Source organism: Phragmites australis, chromosome 21 (genome assembly GCF_958298935.1).
Source record: "Phragmites australis chromosome 21, lpPhrAust1.1, whole genome shotgun sequence".
Classification (NCBI taxonomy): Eukaryota; Viridiplantae; Streptophyta; class Magnoliopsida; order Poales; family Poaceae; genus Phragmites; species Phragmites australis.
Genome location: NC_084941.1, coordinates 21509123 through 21532503, shown reverse-complemented (window position 1 = coordinate 21532503; position 23381 = coordinate 21509123). Strand labels below are relative to the sequence as shown.

The window sequence follows — 23381 nt, the reverse complement described above, 5'->3', positions numbered from 1 at the left end:
CAGTACTCACTGTCGGTGAGTCCGATAATTGTGCAAGGCCATGTATCGGGCAGAAGTCGAGAGGGCCCTAGTGGACGACGACACCTGCGCCAGTCATGGCTATGGTGGTGCTTGGGTCGACGCCTTGTGTGTCAACCAGAGTACGACGAAGCGGACGCGAACCACGATGACCACAGTGACGGAAGAATCAGTGATCGCGGCCCTAAGGACCACAACGACCACCAAAGATGTGAGGGTGAAGACGTCGCACATGATGTAAAGCACCAAGTAGAGCGACAACCAATACCATTGCAGGTACGTCTAGGATCGTCATGGTTCTCACCTGTGATTGTGCCTCCAATTCTTCTGTTGATCACTTAGTGGAAGGTGTAGGTACTGATAACGTGTTGAAAGTGATAGTAACTGGATGTAAAGAACAAATGAGGTGTCCGTTCTAGAGACACGTCTCCCAAACAGATGTCTATGGACAAATGGACATGAACAACCGTCGAGCAATTGCTGGATGTGCAACTACTCGACGGTTGACTTGACATGGATCATCTGTTTTATAACACTTTGGTTATGTTTGAGCAAGCTTGATAACCTACATGCATCGTTAAGGGTACATACTAATTCCTGCAAGCACACTACATAGATTTCCAGTACATGCATCGTTAAGGGTCGATTTTCCCACATGGAAAGGACCCCTGGCCACGGTATACAAAATGGAAGTGTCTATGTCAACAAGACATTTCTTCATTTGGGCAACCGGAACGAAACTTTAGGTACCTGCAGAACAAATGACCTCATCAGTTAAACCACTTTATACTCACTGATGCAAAAGTCAGGAGTCCTATCTCACAAAAATTTGGCAATTTCAAACAGTGGACATTAAATTCACACTTGTGGAGCTTATCTCCAAGGTTGAATTATCTCAGAATTACCAGACAAAACCAACACTAACAATAGAGAACAGCAATAGAACAACAGGAAAATGCACTGGCCGCATCAGATGGCAAAGACAAGTAAAGTTTCGTGATTCAATGCCCTAATCAAGTTATAATGACCTGATTCTGATGATCCGATCTAGGTAGAAAGTAAGCATTTAGTGAAAGCCCCCATCGGGACCAAATATTGACCTACTTGCCTTATCAAATCTCACACAATATCAGAAGGTTACTGAGGAAGGGATGAGGAAGAGGACCTGGATAAAAGAGCCAGGGGGCAGTCTGCTGAGAAATGTAATGGGAGGTGGGCTAACAGCTGAGCAATGGATGCAGACAGTGATAATGTAAAATTATGGAATCCTCTCATGGAATTTGGTACTTGAGAAACGGTATTAAAGGGGCAAAAAAACCTATGTTTTTAAGAAACTACTCAGATCCCTCAGGTTACATTCAGAAAATGTTTTTGCATTACCTGCTCAACCAATAAAGCACAGTGGCATGTTTAACCAAATAGCCATCTTAAGCATTGTGTCCAATTTCAACTCCATCATGTCCAACACCCACGCCTACAAGGATATGAAGTGAAACAAATAAAAACGTTTCATAAAGACAAATAGATATGATGGAGCAGTGAGGAGATATTTAGATGAACCCAAATTTGTAGGTTGAGAGAAAAACAACTCTGGTTTGATAGGAATACTAGGAACAAATAAGAAAAATCACATCTATTATCGAGTGGAAAGGGTATTCCTCGAAACATTGTACTCATCTATCTCATCGGAACAAACATGCACGTTCAGACTATTTTGGCTGATCAGAAAAATATCTAAAATTAACCTTACACGAACATGTGCCATGTGATCTCAAGCGGATCTCAAAAACTACCAAACTAACAAACTCTAGAAACAAAAGTGGTCGTGGTTATTCAGATTTTAATAATTTTTGCTAGAAAAGATCAAACTATCTTGCTTCATTTTTCCTCTCTCGTACAAATGGATTTGCCACTATAAAAACTGTAGTAGCAAATAATATATTATTTTATAAGGTCAAAAACAAGCGGTTATTCATGTTAGTAGCAAGATTATAGAGATCAAAGTATTGACTGAAATATGTACCTACCTTTACACATTTCATTGTGTCAGTTAAACTATTGATTCAGTCATTTGACATTTCAGTTCGACAATAGTTTCCATGTAGTTGTACTAAATTTTCTAACTGTTACGTAACTCACGCTAATGTTTTTTGCACTATATCTATGTACAGTTGAGTACTGTGACATCATTCATGCTGGCACAACAATAGACAGCCAACAATAAACCTTAGTCTGTTACTCTGAAAAGAAAATTGCAATCTTCGTAATCATGGTTTTGATCCATGGATGTGCATAGCTTGAAGTGACTGAAACAGTTTGATACCATTTATATGAACTGCATGATAGCAAAACAATAATAATGTCAAGACTTCATCAAGCAGCCAAAGACACAAATGATTGGACCTAAGTTCAAATTGTAAGTCTAAAATTCCATGAAAGGAAAGGCATCCCAGCAACTAATTATGGAAAATAACTAATTTTTGTTATAGAAACACAGTACATGTATGCTATTTACCTGCAACAAAGAAGCTTGTGAATGGATGGCACCAGCAGTCGTTTATTTCTCCAGGAAGTTTCTTAAATTGCGCGGACTCAAGATGGACCACGAAAATGCCCCCACTATCTGTGAATAGAAACATCACATTATCGTCTTCCGCCAACCCCAGTGTCTCCACCCATTTCGACTGCGGAAGGAAGATTTTCAATTCAACAGTACTTCTGAGCACCCACATAGCAACACCATCAGAATCAACCTTCCTCTTCCATAATCGGGCGCTATGACCTGACAAAACGAGGAAGCCGAGCCCACCATGTTGGATATGATCTTGAGCCCCCACTCCTAACAGATCCTAAGTGACGTCCGACTAAAGGGGGGTCCAATTTTTGACCTAGCGCCGTGATCGGTGGCGCAACCAACTAATCATGGTTGCGGTCCCGTTCCATGCTGCACCTATATAGATGAGGGGGAGCCGGCACCTTCACAAGTGAGAAAATCTTGTGAGGTTTGTTCTCTCCCAAACATCCACACACTGCCGATCAAGTTAGGGTGCCGCAGCGGAGCGAAGGCCGCCACCAGCGTCACCATTGACAATATTTGCATCTACACCGACGCTCCCAAACTTCACCGTCAACCTCTAATGGCGTCACTGAATGCAGGTACACGTATATGCGCTTTCGCTTAAGATGGTGTTTGTTTTAGGGTAATGATCTTCTTAATTAAGCCTTAATCATCTCAAACAATGGCATCAGAGCCACCCTTAGCCCTAATCAGACCCAATTAGACCTTAATTAGATTAGATTGTGTTCGGTTGATGTCACTTTATGATCAAACGGGCCTAATTGATTTCGGTTTACATCAATTAGCTTTAAATTATGAATCTTTAAGATGAATTAGGCTCGGATCAATGCTCATATTCATGTTTTAGGCTGTTTATGTTTTGGATCAATGTTAATTGAGCATGTTTAAGTGATAATTAGTCCCAATTAGACTCATATTAATGTGAATTAGTGTATTATGCCTCGGATTAGAGCTAATTGATCATGTTTTAGTCATGTTTATTCATATATGTGTGTTTGTGTGGCACGGGTTGGCACGTTTTGGGGAGATTCTACTCGGAATGGGGTCAATGAGGCTCAGGTTGGGCAGATGGTGCTCAAGAAAGCAATAAGGAGGGGAATCGGGGAGATTAATCAAAACCCTAAGAAATCCCCAATCCCCCCCCCCCAATCAGAACCCCTAAACCCCAATATTCCCCAAATCCCGAACCCTAAGCCCCCTTTTCAGAACCCTAGAGCAAGAAAGAAAGGGGGTGGAGGTCTTACAGATCCCGGCGTCTTCCGTCACTGTCATGCCCGTTGGAGTGTTTCTTCTCCGGCGGGATCTCCCCTCCTCTTGCGCGCGCGGTTCATTCGGCCCTCCTCACCTCCGCTGCGGGACGGGGCACCTCTTCTCACCGCGCGCTCCATCCTCGGGCACCACCACAAACTAACCGACGGAGGCGCGCGTGATCTCGGTCGCACGCGCGCTCCAGCGGGTAGGCCCACAGTGGCACCCCTGCCCTCTTCTCTCTCGGGCGACCAGCGGCCATGGTTCGCCGTCGTCAGTCACTCTCTCCCCCCTTTGGCTAGCGGCTTCCTGTCGCCGGCGTACTCACGAGCCGCCACTCTCTCTCGAGTCGTGCGGAGAAAACAGAGAGGAGACGGAGGAAATGATTTTAGGATTAGGGTTTTGACCGACGGTGTTTTATCCCGGGCGATTTCGTCGGCCAGCCATCGGATCGTGATGGATGGCTGGAAAATTCCGAGGCAAAGAGGACCGGACGCGAAGATGGGCCGGGCGCGGTGGCTGGGCTGCGCTCTCGGCCAGGCCGACGCGTGCGCAAGGAGATAGGCCGCACGCTAGTTTCTGGGCCGCAAGCCCAAGTTTTAGGCTGCCGGTGTCATGGGCAGATGGGCTGATCAGGCCGGTTGGTCCAATTTTCTTTAAGCTTTTGGGCCAATTTCCTTTAAGCTTTTGGGCCAATTTCCTTTAAGCTTTTGGGCTTTTCCTTTTTTTAGATTTTCCAATGGTAATCTAATGATTTTATTCTTTTATGCAATGGATTATGGCCCAAAATTGATAATGATTAGTGCACAAAATTACGATTAATTCTCAGGACAAAATTGGAACCAACGAGAAGATTTTTTCGAGAGAATTTTACGCTCAATTTTATGTGGGTTCATGATTACTTTCTAACCAAAGTTGACTTTGATTATACGTCATTTTATGTGATAGTTCAAATTCTTTTCCGTTTTCTGCCCAACGGTGATGCGGATTTGAGTTTTTTTAATGATTTTAATCAGACCAACGTAGGGTTATTTTCGTGCAAATTTATTTCTTTATGATAATTTTTCTAATCTGGCTCAATTCTTCTCTCCAGCTCTCTAGCTCTTAACGCTTCTTCTGTTGCCGCCACAATTGACGGCATAGAGCAACTTATGAGAAATAACTTTCCCACTTGGAAAGCTAAAGTGACAGTTGTCCTTGACGTTTTGGACCTGGACTACGCACTCAGGGTTGACGCTCCCACTGCTCCCGCCGTTGGTGTGAAAAATTATGATAAATTAAAGAAAACTTATGATGCACTTTCGGAGAAGTGGGAGCGATCCAAGCGCATGTCTCTTATGATAATGAGGAACTCGATATCAGATGCTATAAGGGGAACTATCCCAAACTCAGAAAAAGCTAAGATATACTTGGCATCTATGGAGGAGCAATTCAAATGCACTTCCAAGGTTTACGTCAGTACACTGATTCAGAAGCAACTCAACACTAAGTATAATTATGGGTCCGGTGGCATCGGTGGCATAAGAGAACACATCATGATGATAACAGACATAGCTGCCAAACTCAAGGGCATGGACATGAAAATCTTTGAGGGTTTCCTTGTCCACTTCATTATGACCTCTCTTCCTCCTGAGTTTACTCCTTTTAAGATAAATTACAACACTCAGAAAAAGAAGTGGAGCATGAGCGACTTGATCACGATGTGCGTCCAAGAGGAAGAGAGGCTGAGAGCTGAAAATAAAGACTTTGTGAATCAAGTTAGCAGCCCCAAGAATAAAAGAAAATTCCAAGAGGATTTCAAGTCTAAGAAGAAATTGCATTTCTTCGCTAAGCATGATAAGGCAGCAAAGAGGGCACCCAAGGTACATGCTCTTTCTGCTTCTTCCTCTCAAGAATCTAAGGATGACGGATGCAACTTCTATCACAAGAAGGACCACTACCAAAAGGACTGTGTTGGTTTCCTGAAGTGGCTCGCAAAGAAGGGTAATGATTTAATAACATTCATTGATGAGTCTCTTATGCTAATTTTTCTCTTAATTCATGGTGGATTAACTCAGGTGCCACTGTGCACATTACCAACTCCTTACAAGGATTCCTTACTGCGAGAACATTAGGAAAGGGGGAGTGAAGTCTTAGAGTGGCCAATGGGAAGGAAGTTGAAGTTCAAGCTGTCGGATCCTTTCCATTAGTTCTTGATAGCGGCTTCACTCTTAGATTGAATAATGTAGTTTATGTTCCTTCCATGAGGAGGAATTTCATTTCAGTTTTGATGTTAGTTGATGATGGTTTTCATTGTAATTTTGGAAACAATAAGTGCATTATTAAGTTTAATTCAAATGTTATTGGTCTTGTCATCCGACAAGACAAACTTTATATGCTTCCTCTTAATGAATCCTCTGTGTCGATGAATATCTATGATCTAAGTCATAAGAGAAAGAGAAGTACAATTAATGAGACTTCTTCGAAACTATGGCATTGTCGTCTAGGCCACATTTCGAGGGGGAGAATGGAGTATATCATTAAGGAAGAAATTCTCCAACCTTTAGACTTCTCCGACTCTGACCACTGCATAGATTGCATTAAAGGAAAATACGTTAAGCAAATGAAGAAAGGGGTCACTCAGAGCACAGGATTATTAAAATTAATTCACACGGACATCTGCGGTCCTTTTCCTGTGACATCGGTTGATGGTTTTGATCCATTCATTACCTTCACTGATGATTTCTCCTGTTACAGCTATATCTACCCCATTAAAGATCATTCTGAGTCTCTCGATAAATTCAAAATATTTAAGGCTGGGGTAGAAAATCAGCACAATCTAAAGATTAAAATAGTGAGATCGAATCGTGGGGGAGAATATTATGGGAGGCATGCCCTATATGGGCAAATCCCTGGTCCTTTTGCCAGATTCCTTCAAGAAAATGGCATAGTAGCTCAATATTCTACACCTGGTGAACCTTAGCAAAATGGGGTAGCTGAGCGACGCAACCGCACACTTATGGACATGGTATGAAGTATGCTCAGCTATTCTAGTTACCAGTTGGACTGTGGATGGAGGCACTTAAGAGAGTCGCGCACATTCTTAATCGGGTTCCCAGTAAATCAGTTCAAAAAACACCTTATGAATTGTGGACTGGGAGAAAACTCTCTTTAAAGTATTTACGCGTGTGGGGCTATGCAGCTGAAGCTAAAGTATTTAATCCATATATTAGGAAATTAGATCCTAAGACAGTTAGTTGTCACTTTATCGGGTATCCCGAAAGATCGAAGCGGTATCGTTTTTACTGTCAAGATAGGATCACTAAGTTCGTAGAAACAAGGCACGTTGTGTTTCTTGAGAGCGAGGATCTGGAGCCCAAGGAAGTTAATCTCGAGGAAAAGCAGATTTATGTTCCTACACCGCTGATCCAAGAGCCCTATATCCCTGTGCTCCAAGTGGTTGCACCCTCAGTAGAAACTAACGTCAGTGCAACCCCCGTTGAGGTCTCTGAAATTCCTAATGATACACCTAACGATGAGTCTCAGCAGTCCCCAGCCGTGCCTAACATATCGATCAAGAGATCACAGCGTGACAGAAGACCTGCCATCTCGAACGATTACGTTGTTTACATGAATGAGGATGTTAATGACATAGGGAAGGCAGAAGATCCCAACTCATATAAAGGAGCCATGATGAGTAAGCATTCACCTGAGTGGCTTAATACCATGAAGGATGAACTAAAGTCTATGAGCGATAATGATGTATGGGACTTAGTAGAAATTTCTGACGGAGCCAAAATAGTAGGCTGTAAATGGGTCTACAAAACCAAACATGACTCTAAGGGGAACATTGAAAGGTTTAAAGCAAGGCTCGTAGCTAAAGACTTCTCGCAAAGAGAAGGGATCGACTATAATGAAACTTTCTCTCCTATATCAAGTAAAGATTCCTTCAGAATAATTATGGCGCTTACAGCGTATTATGATTTAGAGCTGCATCAGATGGACGTAAAGACGACATTCCTTAATGGTGACTTGGAAGAAAATGTTTACATGGCTCAGCCAGAAGGTTTTGTCATGGAAGGCAAGGAACATTTAGGATGTCGCCTTAAGAAATTAATTTAGGGTCTAAAGCAAGCGTCTAGACAGTGGTATCTCAAGTTTGATAAAGTCATTAAAAAATTTGGCTTTAAAGAAAATAAAGTTGATAACTGCATTTATGTAAAGTTTAAAGAGGAAAAATTCACCATCTTAGTTCTTTACGTGGATGATATCTTATTAGCCAGCAGCGATAATGATATATTGTTTGAGACCAAGAGATTTCTTTCCTCTAATTTTGATATAAAGGATCTCGGTGAAGCCTCTTATGTTCTTGGTATTGAAATTCACCGAGATCGGTCTAAAGGAGTATTAGGTTTGTCTCAAAAGGCAATGAAGTTTGATAAAGTCATTAAAAAATTTGGCTTTAAAGAAAATAAAGTTGATAACTGCATTTATGTAAAGTTTAAAGAGGAAAAATTCACCATCTTAGTTCTTTACGTGGATGATATCTTATTAGCCAGCAGCGATAATGATATATTGTTTGAGACCAAGAGATTTCTTTCCTCTAATTTTGATATGAAGGATCTCGGTGAAGCCTCTTTATGTTCTTGGTATTGAAATTCACCGAGATCGGTCTAAAGGAGTATTAGGTTTGTCTCAAAAGGCATACATTGATAGAGTATTGAAGAAATACAATATGCATAAGTGCTCTACCACGTCTGCTCCTATTGTTAAGGGCGATAAGTTTGGGACATTTCAATGTCCAAGGAACCAATATGAAATTGATCAAATGAAGTCGGTTCCTTATGCTTCAGCTGTCGGAAGCATTATGTATGCTCAAGTATGTACACATCTTGATTTAGCTTTCGTGATCGGGATGCTTGGCAGATATCAGTCAAATCCAGGATCGGACCACTGGAAAGCCGTTAAAAAAGTTCTTCGCTATTTGTAAGACACTAAAAACTACATGCTCATATTTAGAGAATTCGATAACCTTGAAGTCGTTGGTTATTCGGATGCAGACTTTGCGGGGTGTGTAGACACTAAGAAATTCACGTCATGTTATATCGTCACCCTCGCTGGAGGAGCTATCTCGTGGAAAAGCTCCAAACAGACACTTACAACATTTTCAACGATGCAAGCTGAGTTTGTGGCATGTTATGAGGCTACCGGGCAGGCTGTATGGCTAAAGAACTTTATCCCAGGATTAAGAGTGGTCGACAGTATTTCAAAACCACTTACGTTATACTGCGACAATCAACCCGTAGTTTTCTATACGAGTAACAACAAGTCGAGTGGTGCTGCCAAACACATCGACATTAAGTATCATGTTGTGAAAGATAGAATCCAGGATCAAACAATAAATTTCAAGCATATAAGTATTAAGTCAATGCTTGCGAATCCGCTCACTAAAAGCTTACCATCCTATATTTTTCGTGATCATGTTGCCAGTATGGGGTTATTAGAAAGCCTATGATTCTAAATAATAGGACCATAATGCAAACCAACTCTCATTACCAATAACGAATTTCTATTTCGAGATGGAGTGGTATACTATAGGTTTATGGGTTTTAGTGGTATTTAAATTTGCCGCTGTAATATTTTGCCTTGGTGTACTATTTTATTGAAAGTGGGCTTATGATGATAGTCTTACGATCAAGGAGGAGAATGTTGAATATGATCTCAGGCCCCCACTCCTAATAGATCTTAACTGACGTCCGACTAAAGGGGGTCCCTTTTTTGACCTAGCGCCATGATCGATGGCGCAACCAACTAATCATGGCTGCGGTCCCGTTCCGTGCTGCGCCTATATAGATGAGAGGGAGCCGGCACCTTCACAAGTGAGAAAATATTGTGAGGTTTGTTCTCTCCCAAACATCCACACACTGCCAATCAAGTTAGGGTGCCGCAGCGAAGCGAAGGCTGCCGCCGGCGTCACCATTGACAACATTTGCATCTACACCGACGCTCCCAGACCCACCGTCAACCTCTAATGGCATCACCAAACACAGATACACATATATACGCTTGCGCTTAAGATGGTGTTTATTTTAGAGTTAATGATCTTCTTAATTAAGGCTTAATCATCTCAAACACACCACCATGTGCAGGTGTAATCATTACTTGCTAGCCATCCCTGCCAACCTCGTCCGGGTCAAACACATCTTGTGATACCTCTATAACAGCCAGGCTTTGCCTATCCAAATCAAACTCAAGTGTAGCAAAAGTGCGGTACACAGTAAGCACCCAGCAAATGGAATTTCCAACCAGGGTACTGATAGAATCACTAGAAAGAGTCATATTAGGCGGCCACAATATTGAGATGAGATTGCCCCATGCGCCGGTCTCTGATGAATAAACGCAGGCGAAAATTCGTTTTCCACTGTCGCCGAGCAAGACCACCTGGAAGGGGCTGGAGGGGCAAGCGCCGTGCACGTGGCCTTGGTCGCCGGCAGCACAGATGACTGCTCCTTTTAACAGCGAACACCTTATCACCACGGAACGCCGGGGGGAAGGCCACGCGGCGCTGGTCGCCGACGACAGGATCCCACACCGAGAAATGGAGCCGTTTCTCGTTGCTGACAAGGACGCGGCCTTGGTGGCAGCTGAAGACTCTGCTGCCCTTGTCAAGCCGCAAGGAGAAGCGCGCCTTGGGAATGCGGTCGGGCGGATCCGGCGCGGAAGTGAAGACAATATTACGTCTGTTGTCTTTGGAGAAGAAACCGAGGAGGGGTGGCTTCCGGTGGTGGGCGCGGAAGCTGCGGCGGAAATGGGGATCGGAGACGAGGCGTCGCCACCGCTTAGAGACGAGCGACGCGCGGGGGAGCGAGGACGGCCGCGGCGGGAGGCGGAGAAGGATCTGGGCCAGGACGTCGTCGTTGTCCAGCGGGGTCGCCGGCGGCGGCGGCGCCGAGCTGGGCCGATGGCCGCTGATTTCGCCGTCCACACTCATCTGCGGTGGTGCGGGCGGAGGGTTTTGGTTTGGGGAATTTCTGCCCCCGAATATGAACGAGGCCTCCGCTCTCAATTAAGTCACTGCCTGTAGTGGTCCCACTGCTCAGCCAGAGATCACTTTTTTTCTTTTTTCTTTTACTGAACAGAGCGCAGTATACAAAACTATCTACTCAGCCAGAGTGTGAACCTGGTATAAGAAATTTCCACCCATGTGTGAACGCAACGAAAAGTCTTTGAGACTTACGAAATTATCAGCAAAACGCAATTGGGCATCCATGCGTTAGATAATTCATGTGTGTTATTTCTGTAAAATGTAAAAAAAGAAACTAAATATTTTAAATAATCATTATCAAATCTATGCCGCAAGTGTGAACGGGTATGGTGCCCAGTGGTAGAGCTCTAGGCGTGAGCCGAACCTACCCGGGTTCAATCCCCCGACGTCATATCCCGTCGAAAACCTTCAATAAAAATTTCGAAAAAGAGCCCGGTGTTAAAAGAAATCTATACCGCTAGTCCGTCAAAAGTCTCCAAGAAGACTTCCGAAAGAAAGTCTGGTGTTAAAAAAAAAATTTATGCCGCTAGTGGACCACGCTACTCCATCTTTTCATACGGCATTTTCTCTTTATGTAAAAGGGTAAATACAGGTTCTCAAAATAGGTGGAGTATATACTCACATATAGATATTCGTTAGTATTGGGGGTCAACTTATTTATTGGTGACGATTGATTTTCAGAACATCTAAAAACTTAGGAGTATGTGTTTGTGCAATGGTTTCATGATTCCATTGAATTGGTTGTTCTCACCAGATATTTAGCCGCATTTATATCGAGTACCAAAAATTTCTATGGCACCGGTGCCACGTAGCACCGGGTATGGATTCACTTCACGTGCGTCTTTTAGCATTGGTGGGCGGCTATTGCACATATAAATCAAGGGCCGTCTTTTAGCATTGGTGGGCGGCTATTGCACATATAAATCAAGGGCATGCATACCCGGTGCTACGTGGCACCGGTGCCATAGAAATTTTTTCCAGGTATGGTGCATTAACATGACAGCCCAGGAGATGACGTTCATTAATTTAGTTTTAATTTTCCGCGCAGGCTTTTGAGGAAAGATAGTATATTTTGGTTCCTTTTTTACTTGCTCTTTTGGACATTTGACCACTACTTTTCTCTAAGCATTAGTTTGAAAGAGTTTTATATAAAAAAAATCTGCTACTGATTTTTTATTTGATAAACCTTAATACTTTTTTTTACATAAAGTGGTTAAATTTTCTAAAGTTTGAAGACATCTTAAACGACATATATTTGTAACTGGGTACCAAGTGTTTTACATGTGATGCACATGTTGGAGGAACATAACCAATTACTATTGTGCCATTAGCACTGGCGGTCAACCACTCATCACTAAGATTATTCTATCCCATATTATCACAAGAACGTCCTGAATTGGTGCTATATGATGTCTTGAACGCTGCTACTATGAGGCATATTGACTAGCGGAGATTAAGGATGGTTCATGGGACAGGGAAGGACTTTTTGTAGTGGCATTTCATTTTTTTTTTTGACGCAATATATATAGGTTTCTATGGCCGTTCAAAATACTGAATTTTTTGTGGACTAACCCTCGGAAGAAAATCGCAGAAACACACATTCTAACATATAATAGGTTTTCAAGTTTTGTGGTGCCACAAAAAGAAAATTATAAACTTGTAGATGCTTATAGCATGCGAGCTCAAAACAATTGTGGGGCTTCATATACTGGTAGGCTGCCGGTACCCAAGGAAGAGTGGCTCCGGCCAGGCCAGGTTAGGGTCTGCACGGCAAATGGCCAGTCCTAGTTTACAGTGGGAATTTTATCTCTTTGATATGGAGCAGCATATATCAGGAGGACTGGCTTATTTGGATTCAAGACGGGAAAACAGAGGTCCGTCACCTTGCCGCACAGCACCCCTGCGCCAGGTTCCTCCGGCACAGGGGAACCTTAAATTATTCTCTTGGCTGTGCCATGGCGACTTCTCACCGAGTTTGTGGTCCATGGCCCCACACTCCAACTTCGGTCTTCGATCCCAATCCCAGGGACATAACATATTTAAAAGTCAGAAACAAAAGTAGTGGATATAGAGCTCTTAAATTTTCTACTTACAGCTGATGGAGTGTGTCGTATGCATGAATGTTGAGTTCTTTATAAGTCCCTTCCTTGACGTTTTTGTACTTGATGGTACCATGAGCCGAAGCTGATTTTCCAGTCCCACACCGACAATGACCCACTCACCATCAGTTGAGAGGATCCTCATCATTAGAAATGTTCATAGAAATATCATGTGTTGGAAGGAAATTAAACTTGTACGTACCATTCAACTTAAACACTGAACTTTTAGGTACCAAACATAGCTGAGTAAATTGACTACAAAATTATTACCTGCCGCCCTTGAACACTATGTTGAGAGAACTGGTCCACTCCTTGCCGTTTGCAAGATCAGAAGTGACACTCGAGCCTCTTGCTTCGGCAACAATATTCGCACTGGGTTCAGGTGCATCAACTGCAGTCCAATCGTGAACCGCGATTTGACCAAAATTATTACCTGCATGCCGCCCTTGAACACTATGTTGAGAGGACGCGTTGAGTTTGCGACAATGGCACTATCATCGTTTGGTCTGTGGCGTATGTACAATACCATGTGCATCTCACTCGCATGTGGTAAGACATGAAGCAGTGGAAGGACTGCCCATGGCTAGGGCTAATTGGGAGATGATAAAAAGGATGTCTCGGATTGGCCATGCCTAGGCTTGGTGGCTGGGAGTGGAAGAGGCTCTACGGTTTAGTTTACTCTTGCCTTCTTGTGTGGTCTGAGTGATACGAGAAGTGTTGATTCATAGGGTTCATGGACAGATACACCAGCAGGAGACCAGCAAAGGAGGTTCGTCATTTTCTGTTTTATTTTGTTGATGAGATAGCCTTTTGAGGAAAAGGACTTGCTTGTTCTCATGTAACTATTTTTTGTTATGGAGAGTGCACATGCTGGAGGAAGCGAACCAGTGAAAAATTTATTTTGTTGTAAAACCAACCCTCGAGGCCAACAGACGAAAAGTTTATTTTGTTCCAATTGTACCGAGCATTTGTATCCATCTGATGATATTCTATAGATGGGTACACGCTAGAGGAACATGATCGAATACTATTGTTCCAATTGCACCGGCACATCACTCATCACTAAGATTATTCTAGCCCATACTATCACAACAACGTCATAAATCTGCGCTATATGAGAAATAGTAGATTGTAAAGCTACTGATATTGAGTCGAAAACCTTATGCCAAAGGAGGCAAGTGGATGGGGGTGAGCCGCTAACAAGTTGAAATATGGTGACGGTGATCGGACGGCCGAGCAGAGATGCCATGAATAGTGCAAAATTAACCGACGCATGTCACAGTGTAATTGACTTGATCATCATATTTCCCATCAAATTATAGAGATTTTCTATAACAACTTTGACTGAAACAAACTACTACTTTGCATGCTTGCTTCTGACTGAAAATATCTGCACATTCTGAACGCGTATGCCAAATACACCAGCAGCTCATGAATGGAGAAAACAATGGAAATCAGCTTTGTTCTTGTTTTCCCCCCGTTATACAGTGATGCATACAAATCTTCATCCGTACACCAAGGAGAAACCAAGTCTTCATTCAAGTCGACAACAACATTACCAAATCAACAGTGTCTTCTAAAAAAAACCAGTGTCTTCTCTACTCCCTTGCCCTGCAGAAATGAAAAACTACTACTCAGTGAACCATGCAAGTGGGCACAAGAAAAGAATCAGCTGATATGTAGAGAAAAGAAATGGAAAGAGAGGAGTTCCATTCAGATTTGAATTTGCCAAGAAAAGTGATATATAGAGAAAATTTGATTTCTCATTCATCTGAACATAGCTCAAGGTCATGTTCTTTTTAGCTCTCTATTTAAAATTATTACAAGGCAAAGAACAAGTAAAATAAAGAAGTGCTAGTCTGTTTTGTATGTAGGTAATCTGGAGTTCGTTTTGTGGAGTAGAATCAATAAACATGCAACAGAAACCATGGCATTGCAGCTGTCATATTCAACAACTCATTTACTTCGTGTACAAATAACATGCATCTACATGAGAAATCCTGAACGTTAATCCTGTAGTTAACATGTTCATTGATCGAAATATTAGACTGAAGTAATTTGTATTCTTCAGAGGAGCTGTCAGGTTCGCATATCATTTTCAACAACTCCAATCTGAGCGAGGTACAAATATATACTATAGCAGATGCAACCCTTTGAATAAAAAGTGGATATACAGCTATCCCATGATAACCATGAGAAGCAGTTACACAAAATGACAAAGTATGATCTCACTACCTAAAACTCGATGCTTTGAGCATGATCTTGTAAGTAGAACCATTCACAAGTGACTGATCATTTGACACATTCTGGACTACAATAGCTGCTTAGTGCAACAGTACTAACTAACCGATATCCATTAAAAGGCCTGAATTAGGAACAGGAAGCACGTTGTTGAAGAAAATAAGTCCTTATTACCTTCACTTAGTCAAGACACAGTGCGTCAATTGAAAACCCATCATGGTCACTAAAATCAGTGATTGACCTTATGCTCGGATGAGAACCTAGTTAACAACAGAAAATGTAAAGGCACATTAGTTTTGGATAATTTAGGTATAAGCTATCAAGCATAAAATTTATGTTAATTTACCAGATGCTCGATACCAATCCTGTAGGAATATGAGTACCTCAGTTGTATCTGTGGTCAATCTCTTGTGATAGTCACTGATAGTTCTCCCTTTTGTGCTGAAAGCCGACTTCGATGCAACAGCAGACATAGGCATCGCCAGCACATCCCGTACTATGCTAGCAAGGGTAGGATACATGGGTGCGTAAACCATCCACCACTTCAATATGTCAAAGTACTCAGATTGTTGAATTGGGCTCTCATTCAAGTATCTATCTAGTTCTGTGGACACTAGAATATTGTTACTGAGATGCTGATACCAATCAGTGAATGGGTCATTATCTTCCACAGCCATCATAACCATCTCCTGGTCGCATCCATGTTACATGGAGTCAAAGTTGCAATCATTCAACTGAGAAGAGTACTCATCAAACAGCCCTTGCAATACTCTTTGCACTCTCTTAAGACGTTTGCCCGCATCAGCACCAAAGGATTGCTTGAGATGGAATTCCACAAACATGTACTTGAACCTTGGATCAAAAACAACAGGGATGGGTAGTGATATGTATGACTTTATCCAATATTTGTTGAACATCTTTTTCATCCTTTTTACCATCTTTCGAACATCATTATCCACTTCAGAAGCTTCTCCATCAAAGGCTAACTTGATTTTCAGTATCTCATGAAAATAGAGGTTTGAGGTACGACATGATGAGCAAGAAATTGCCGCAGTGGCCTCATAGCATGCCTTCAACAATCTACACACTAATCCCGCCCTTTCCCACTCCTCAAAAGAGGGTGCATATGTGTAGTTTGCATCCTGCAATGCCAATGAATCAAATACCCCTTTGAACTCCAAAGCCATCTCAAGCAACCAATATGTTGAGTTCCAACGGGTGGGAATATCCAAGAGGGGGCCAATCTTCACATGAAATGCCTTCTTGTGCAATAATTTTCTCAATTTTTTGCATTCGGGATTGCGATGATCGGATATACTTGACACTCACGTATCTTACCCAAAATTGGATCAACAAACTTCAAACCATTGTGCAGCAACTTTGCTTCGACAGGTAGAACCTTCTTGTGCACCAAATTGTGCTTCAGCATGTCAACCATTGTATCATTAGCTGCAGAATTACCTAGTGTAATCCCAAATATTTTTTTCTTCAATATTCCAATCCTGAATGCATTTAAGAACAGCACTGAAAATTTATACACCATTATGCGGCGTCTCCACAACAAAAAACTTTATTATCCTCTTTTGCACTTTCCAATCAGTGTTGATAAAGTGGCATGTGACACACATGTATCCCATAATTTCATTCAAGGCCAATGTGTCGGTGGTCATTGAAATCCTACAATCTGCACTATTCAAGACCTCCTGTAGGATCAACTTTTGCTCTTCAAAAGCTCCAATGCAGTCACTCTAAACCATTCGATAATATAGGGTGAATCCTGTCAACTAACGAACGACGTTAGATCCCAAATTGATCCTGTTGGGGATGATCTCCCGCCCTTCCCCTTCGTAGGATGACTCGAAGTCTACCGGAGGCTTCGCACTCTTGTGATTGCAGGGTTGTTTTAGGAAGTGCAGGCGAAGATCGCGAAGTACTTTCGGTCGAAGGCCGAAGGCGTGCCCGCGGTCCCAGCTTTCCGTGTCGGCAAAGGCGGGAGCGGGTCTTCGGTCGGAAGCCGAAGGCTTCACCGGTAATTTTGTTGACCGGAATGGGCGAAGGTAGCAGTGTGTCTTCGAACTGGGACTGAAGATCAGCTCGTGGCCCCGAAGGGGAGAAGCCTTCGGCGGAATCCTGGAGACTGAAGACCATAACTGGATGGCGGGGCCCGCTTTAACTACCCGAGACAGAGTTGTAATTATGTAAATATGCTTGATTGTATCATAATGCCCCCGAATATTCCAAGAATGTAGCAGGTAAGGGGGTAGAAACTGTAAACCCCACGTGGAGTGGTTGAGTACGGGCTATAAATAGGGTCATACTGTATCCGAGAGAGGGATCGAGATAGTTTACCCCAAGCACGTGTCACCCTAAGAACTCTTCGACATTCTCTATAAGCGAAGGTTCATCTTGTTCGGGACTTCGGTTCCAACAATTGGCGCCGTCCGTAGGGATCGAACCCACGACCACGTGTGAAGCTGCTGCTGTAGCTAGCATTTCCAAATGAAATTGAACATCAGAAATTCCAATGTGTGGTATTTAAACAAGAATATCCAACACAACAATATCCTAGTGTACACCAACTAGAAAAGTTGTCCAACAATATCCTGGTGTACACAAATTAGAAAAGTTATTGCTCATGTAACTGAGAAGTGAGAAAACAAAAGAGCAAGTTAAAAAATTTCCACTGTGTTCTATTTCAGTTCAAGAGGTGTGATTCAACAGTCTGATAATTTACATAACAGAACAAAACCACACGATATATCTGAACAGGATTTTTTTAGTTATTCACTAACTCAATGTAAGAATCTGCCACTACACAAAGAAATTATATTCTTTGGTAAATTCACAGAAACTGCATCAGAATGACTCACATTTCACAACTAAAAGAAAAGCACTGCTACTGCTGCTGACTAGAGTTTCAGAAATGAACCATTACAAGATGTTTACGCATGAAGTGCTTAGTGTGGAATGTATGCAAAACTGAAAACATGAATAAAAAGAAGGATATAGCCTTTACATCTATTTGTCAGTTCACACAACAGATTCATTCCACGGTGATAGACTAAATTAGTCAAAAAAATTATCTCTGATGATGACCACAGTTCAGAGATAACAAAGAATAGAGCCACAAGTTCATCAATCTAACAAAGTGAGTAGGGAAATGACAACTAGTATTATACTATTCCAGCAACCAAGTACCGAAAATGATTGGACACAGAGACAGGAAGCTACCTCTACATGAATAGAAACTTGGATGATAGGCACAGGTGGTGATGAAATCCCTTTTGCCAAGGTTCCTAAACTGCATGGACTCGAGTTGGACCACGAAGCACCCATTGTCCGTCCTTAGAAAAATCACATTATCATCTTCGTCGTACCCATGTATTATCATGTGCCCTCTCTCATTCCTAGACAGCCCAGTGATCTCTTCCAGCTTAACAGTCTTCCGCAGCACCCATGTGCCAATGCCATCACAATTGACCTTCCTATCCCACATGTCCAAGCTAAAGTCGACAGTAACGGCGAGGCCAACGCCACCATCCTCTGCAATTATGATGTGATAGTTGTAACCGGATGGAGTATCCATATCGGGTGGTTCGATTACAGCAAGGCTGTGCCTATCCAAATCAAATTCAAGTATGCCCTCGTCAATATCATCAATCAACCAATAGAAGGAACTCCCAATAAGGGTGCTGGGACTGCTTATGGTATCAATATAGCGAATCGCTGTGGAGATGAGATCGCCCCATACTCCGGTCTCCGACGAGTAAATGCAAGCAAATGCTTGTCTTTTCTCACTGCTGGTGTCTATCAGGACCACCTGGAAGGGGCTCGAGTGGCACTCGCCGTGAACGTGGCCCTGGTCGCCGGAGGCGCAGAGCACAGCGCCGTTGAAGACTATCTTCTCCTTGTCATCAAACCCCGGCGCGACGGGCACGCAGCGGCGGTCGCCGGTGGCGGGGTCCCACACGATGAACTGGTGCCGCGTGCGGTTGAAGACGAGGGCGCGCCCGTGGCGGACGCCGAGCAGGTCCCAGTAGCCGCCCACATTGTGCCACAGGAGGAAGCGCCTGTCCGCGATGGCGTCGGGAGGGTCCAGGATTGAATGGAAGATGGGGTGCCCGCTGTAGTCCATGAATACGCTGAGGAGGGAGGGCTCCCCGTGACGGGCCTCCGCTGTCTGTTTTAGAGTTAGTTTATCTAGTCTTGTTTGTAGGATATTGAATTTTCGTTGTTGGTTTTGACTGTATAATTTTTTGAAAAGTTTCATCAATTTTTTGTTTTTAAACTGTATGTAGAAATTCGTACTCATATGGCGCATGCACCACCTGCTCTTTAGGTCGGGTCACTGTGCTGCTACACCCTATCGAACACTACCATGTTGCATATCCAGCAAAGTCTGCAACAGCCCTGCATGTCTATCATGAATCAGACACACATCTAGTCGATCAAGAACAATAGCATGTTTCACCCGCTCAAGGAACCAATACCAGCTGTCTCCGTTCTCACTCTCCACGAAAGCAAATCTCAGTGGCAGGACTTGATTGTTACCGTCGACCCCAATTGCAGACAATATCTATCCTGTGTACTTCCCAGTCAGGAATGTTCCATCTAGGCATATGATGGGTCGACAATACCGAAATGCTTTGATGGTTACAGCGAATGCAAAGAAAGCACGTTGCAATACTCATTTCCCGCTGTACTCCGCATCAGTCGAGGGTAATGCTTGATATCATAGTAGCTGCCTGAGTTCCTTCCACGAATTGTGGCTAATTGACGAGGTAGATTGTGATATGAATCTTCATATGTTCTGAACAAATTGTATATGTGAAGCACTAGCAGCATATTACGCGGGTATGAGGTGCGAACAGCGACAAACATAATATTAAACATAGGGTGAAAATATTACATGAGACTGTAACCACGACGACACGACGAGAAAAAGAAGGTGGCATGTACGGTTCGCACTAAGACCTACTTATTAGTGCGCCGCTCCTAATCATAACATGCCTTAGGGAGTAGAAGTATGTTGGGTTACATTAGATACTCTCTACTGAGTGCATCTAGAATATTTTCCCTTTCGGAGGGCATCGGGACCTGCCGCCTTAGCATGGCGGGCTCTCTCCCGCTTCCTTGCCCTCTCAGCCTCCCGAGCCTGAGCCACGGTATGGTCGTGCGTGTCCTTCCTCATGCGCTCTTCTTCCTCCCGCTTTAGGCAAAGTTCCTCTTACTGTTGCTTGTACTCCCGACGTGCGTAAGCTTCCCTTCTCCACCTCATGTTCATATCGACCCACTGCTTCTGTTCCTCATTTTGCTCATTGTCAAGCCATTGAATAAATCACAGAGCGGTGGAGGGGACTTAAGAAATAGAACAAGATAAGCGGTTAGTAAAACAGGGTGCGAAATCGGTAAAGATGTGGCTGATATTTGTTGCTATACCGGTGGATACTCATATGTTCCATATTGAGGCTTATCATATTCGTAGTTGGCACATATGAAGAAGCGCAGCCCATAGGTGTATGAGATGTCCTGCGACTCGCGGAGCCTGCAAGGATCACCACAGAAGCACATCGGTGGTTCGATACCTTGAGGGATGAAAATCCCCCAATGTTTCTTTGGTGGGCTTGGTGGAGCTGAGGAAGACATTGCACTTGAGAGATCTGAGAAATGAGTGGTGCATCAACATATAGAGGTTCGGCTATTTATGGTGGGGGAAGGCAGGAGCATTGGATTCGCTCTTGAAGAAAGGAGTGAGTGGAATGGCTCAGAGGGTGGCAGGAGCAAATGATTCCATCTTGAAGAATGGGAAAGTTGTGTCATTGACGATGGACAGATATTCCATGTTTATTGGTACTTGTGTTGTCATTTATTGTGTGGTAAAAGCTGTTCGGTGTTATCACTTCTTGTCTAAAGCCTGCGCAAGGAGACATGTGTTGTCATGTCATGGTTAAAGTTCAGTAGTGTGGTCACTTCGTGATTAAAGTTACACTCCCGAAAGAGTAAGCGAGCTGTCACTTCGTACCCAATGACGACACCAAATCGAGGCCATGGTAGGCGCGTCCTCCTCCGGCTCACCGTACCATTCCTCTGGGTACGGGGAGCGGTCGACCACTGGCCTGCCTATGGCAAAACCGCTCATAGGACCATAGCTGCAGAAGAAGTGGGCACCCAGCAAAAGTGACTAGTGGCTCCTTCTTTCTGCACGCGTCGTAGAGCGCCCGATACGTCGCAGCAAGGACAACAGATGCCCAACTGAACTGCGGTACCTCCTCACCATCAGCATCCGCTATCAACCTGGCGTACGGCACAAGCTTCCTCGCAACCAGGTGGCCTTGGTCGCTGGTGAACATAACCCACCCAAACAGCCAAAGCAGATAGGCCTCCAAATGCTTGGAGACCGAGTTTGCGTTGGCCTGGGGGTGCATGTACGTCGGCTGCAAATATGACAGGTGTCAATAATGATCATAACTAGATACTCGAATAGTAAATGAGAGGTTGTATTGTACCGAACCTGAAACTGTAGGATCCACTTCTTCGTTGGCCCTCGTGCATCGGACAAGAACTCAGGCACGTAGGGGGGTGCATCGGCCTTCCGCTCAACCGGGACAAAGCGCTGATGCATGACGTTGATCCAGTCAGCATCCATATCGATGACCCCAACCGCAGCTCCTGCGCAAGGTAGGCCTAAGAGGTAGGCTACATCCTGCAAGGTCGGGGTCATCTCGCCGCATGGGAGGTGGAACATATGTGTCTCCGTCCTCCATTGGTCAACAAATGCTGCCATCAGCGACCAGCCAAAGTAGAAACGACGCGCCGCTGCCTCGGGGTTCTCCGTCGATCGGACCTCAACCAAACGGCAAAGCGGTAGGAGTCCCACCGCTGCCAACCTGAAAGTATCGAAGTACATCAATGATATGGCAATTTCATATGAAAGTATCGAAGTACCTGTGCTTCCACCGATCGTCGATCGTAAGCAGCTCTCCAGGGCCCCGTGGTCAGAACACTTCTAACTCCGTCTGGTGCTCGGCGGACAAGAAGTTGCGGTGCCTCTTATCCAATGCAGGTTCCAGAAGCTCAGCGGTCGCAGGGTCCGCCATATCTGTATTTGAAAGACATGTACATTAATGCATTGCTAGATGTAGACAGGAACAATATACATTGAATGCAAATTCACTTTACAACTATATGCAACATGAACATATTGTGACATGTACTTACAAATAAAGGTTTATGGAGTAATTGTGGCTTCTGGCAACTACAAATGCATGTCCCACTCCTTAGCACACACTCTTGAACATGCCGCTCACGTCTTCCACCCCTCCGACCCTTATCCTGGCACAGGACACTGAACCTGTGCTCCGCAGTCCCCTCTTAATTTGCGCGATGCATGTGGGCCTTCTTTGTGGCCTTCCCCATATAATCACATAGCATCCGTTCATACAGCACACGATTATCCTCCATTACATTTTTAGCAGCTGCATACCGATCAATAAAAAACTTACAAGTCCCATGCAAAATGCCTTCTACAATTCCAACAAGTGGGAGAGTCCTCATTCCTCGCATGACCCAGTTATAAACCTCAGCAAGATTTGTTGTCATTACTCCATACCTTGCCCCACCACTGTTGTACAGCAAAGCCCATTTTTCATTTGGCTCATTACGTATCCTCTGTGAAAAGCTCCTAATAGCTGACCCTGACCTCCTTACTATATGCAGAGTATCTGTTGGGAGAGGTCCAAGAGCTATCGGTTCATCACCAGTTGGTGCAGCCTCCGCTGTCTGTTTTAGAGTTAATTCATCCAGTCTTGCCCATAGGGCATTGAACTTCCGTTGCTGGTTTTGACTGCATAACTTTTTAAAAAGTTTCATGAACTCTTTGTTTTTAAACTGTCTGTAGAAGTTCGCACCCACGCTCTCGGGCACCAAATTCCCCTCCGGTAGCATGTCTCTTAGCAGATCCAGCAATGCTTCGAAACTCTTGTTAGTCCAACCATGGGTTGCCTTCAGCTGTAGAAGCTTTAGGTTCCCAAAGATCCGCGTGTACTTCTCCTTACAGTTAGGATAAAGGGGCGTTTTGGAATCCCGCACAAATTTCTAGAAATTAGCAAACTTACCATTGTTATACTCATCGTGCCGCTCAACATCCCGCACCATCTGGTCCACATTCTCCACA

At 43.7% G+C, this 23381-nt stretch overlaps 2 protein-coding genes and 1 long non-coding RNA gene across 3 annotated transcripts; all 3 read right to left on the bottom strand.

Annotated features, from left to right (window-relative positions):
• Positions 1-539: 539 nt before the first annotated feature.
• Positions 540-2823, bottom strand: LOC133903823 (uncharacterized). The gene is made up of 3 exons (XR_009907367.1): positions 2534-2823; positions 1399-1492; positions 540-768 (listed from the first exon to the last, which is right to left on the bottom strand). It is a non-coding gene; the product is annotated as an uncharacterized LOC133903823 (long non-coding RNA).
• Positions 2824-9988: 7165 nt separating this feature from the next.
• Positions 9989-10945, bottom strand: LOC133903231 (uncharacterized). The gene is made up of 2 exons (XM_062344543.1): positions 10328-10945; positions 9989-10209 (listed from the first exon to the last, which is right to left on the bottom strand). The coding sequence occupies exons 1-2, from the start codon at positions 10812-10814 to the stop codon at positions 9989-9991; spliced, it is 708 nt and encodes a 235-aa protein (XP_062200527.1). The 5' UTR covers positions 10815-10945.
• Positions 10946-15450: 4505 nt separating this feature from the next.
• Positions 15451-22305, bottom strand: LOC133903230 (uncharacterized). Its single transcript, XM_062344542.1, has 6 exons — positions 22220-22305; positions 21231-21357; positions 18424-19388; positions 16527-16710; positions 15592-15897; positions 15451-15468 (listed from the first exon to the last, which is right to left on the bottom strand). Exons 1-6 carry the CDS (start codon positions 22303-22305, stop codon positions 15451-15453), a joined length of 1686 nt encoding a protein of 561 aa, XP_062200526.1.
• Between the last annotated feature and the right edge of the window lie 1076 nt (positions 22306-23381).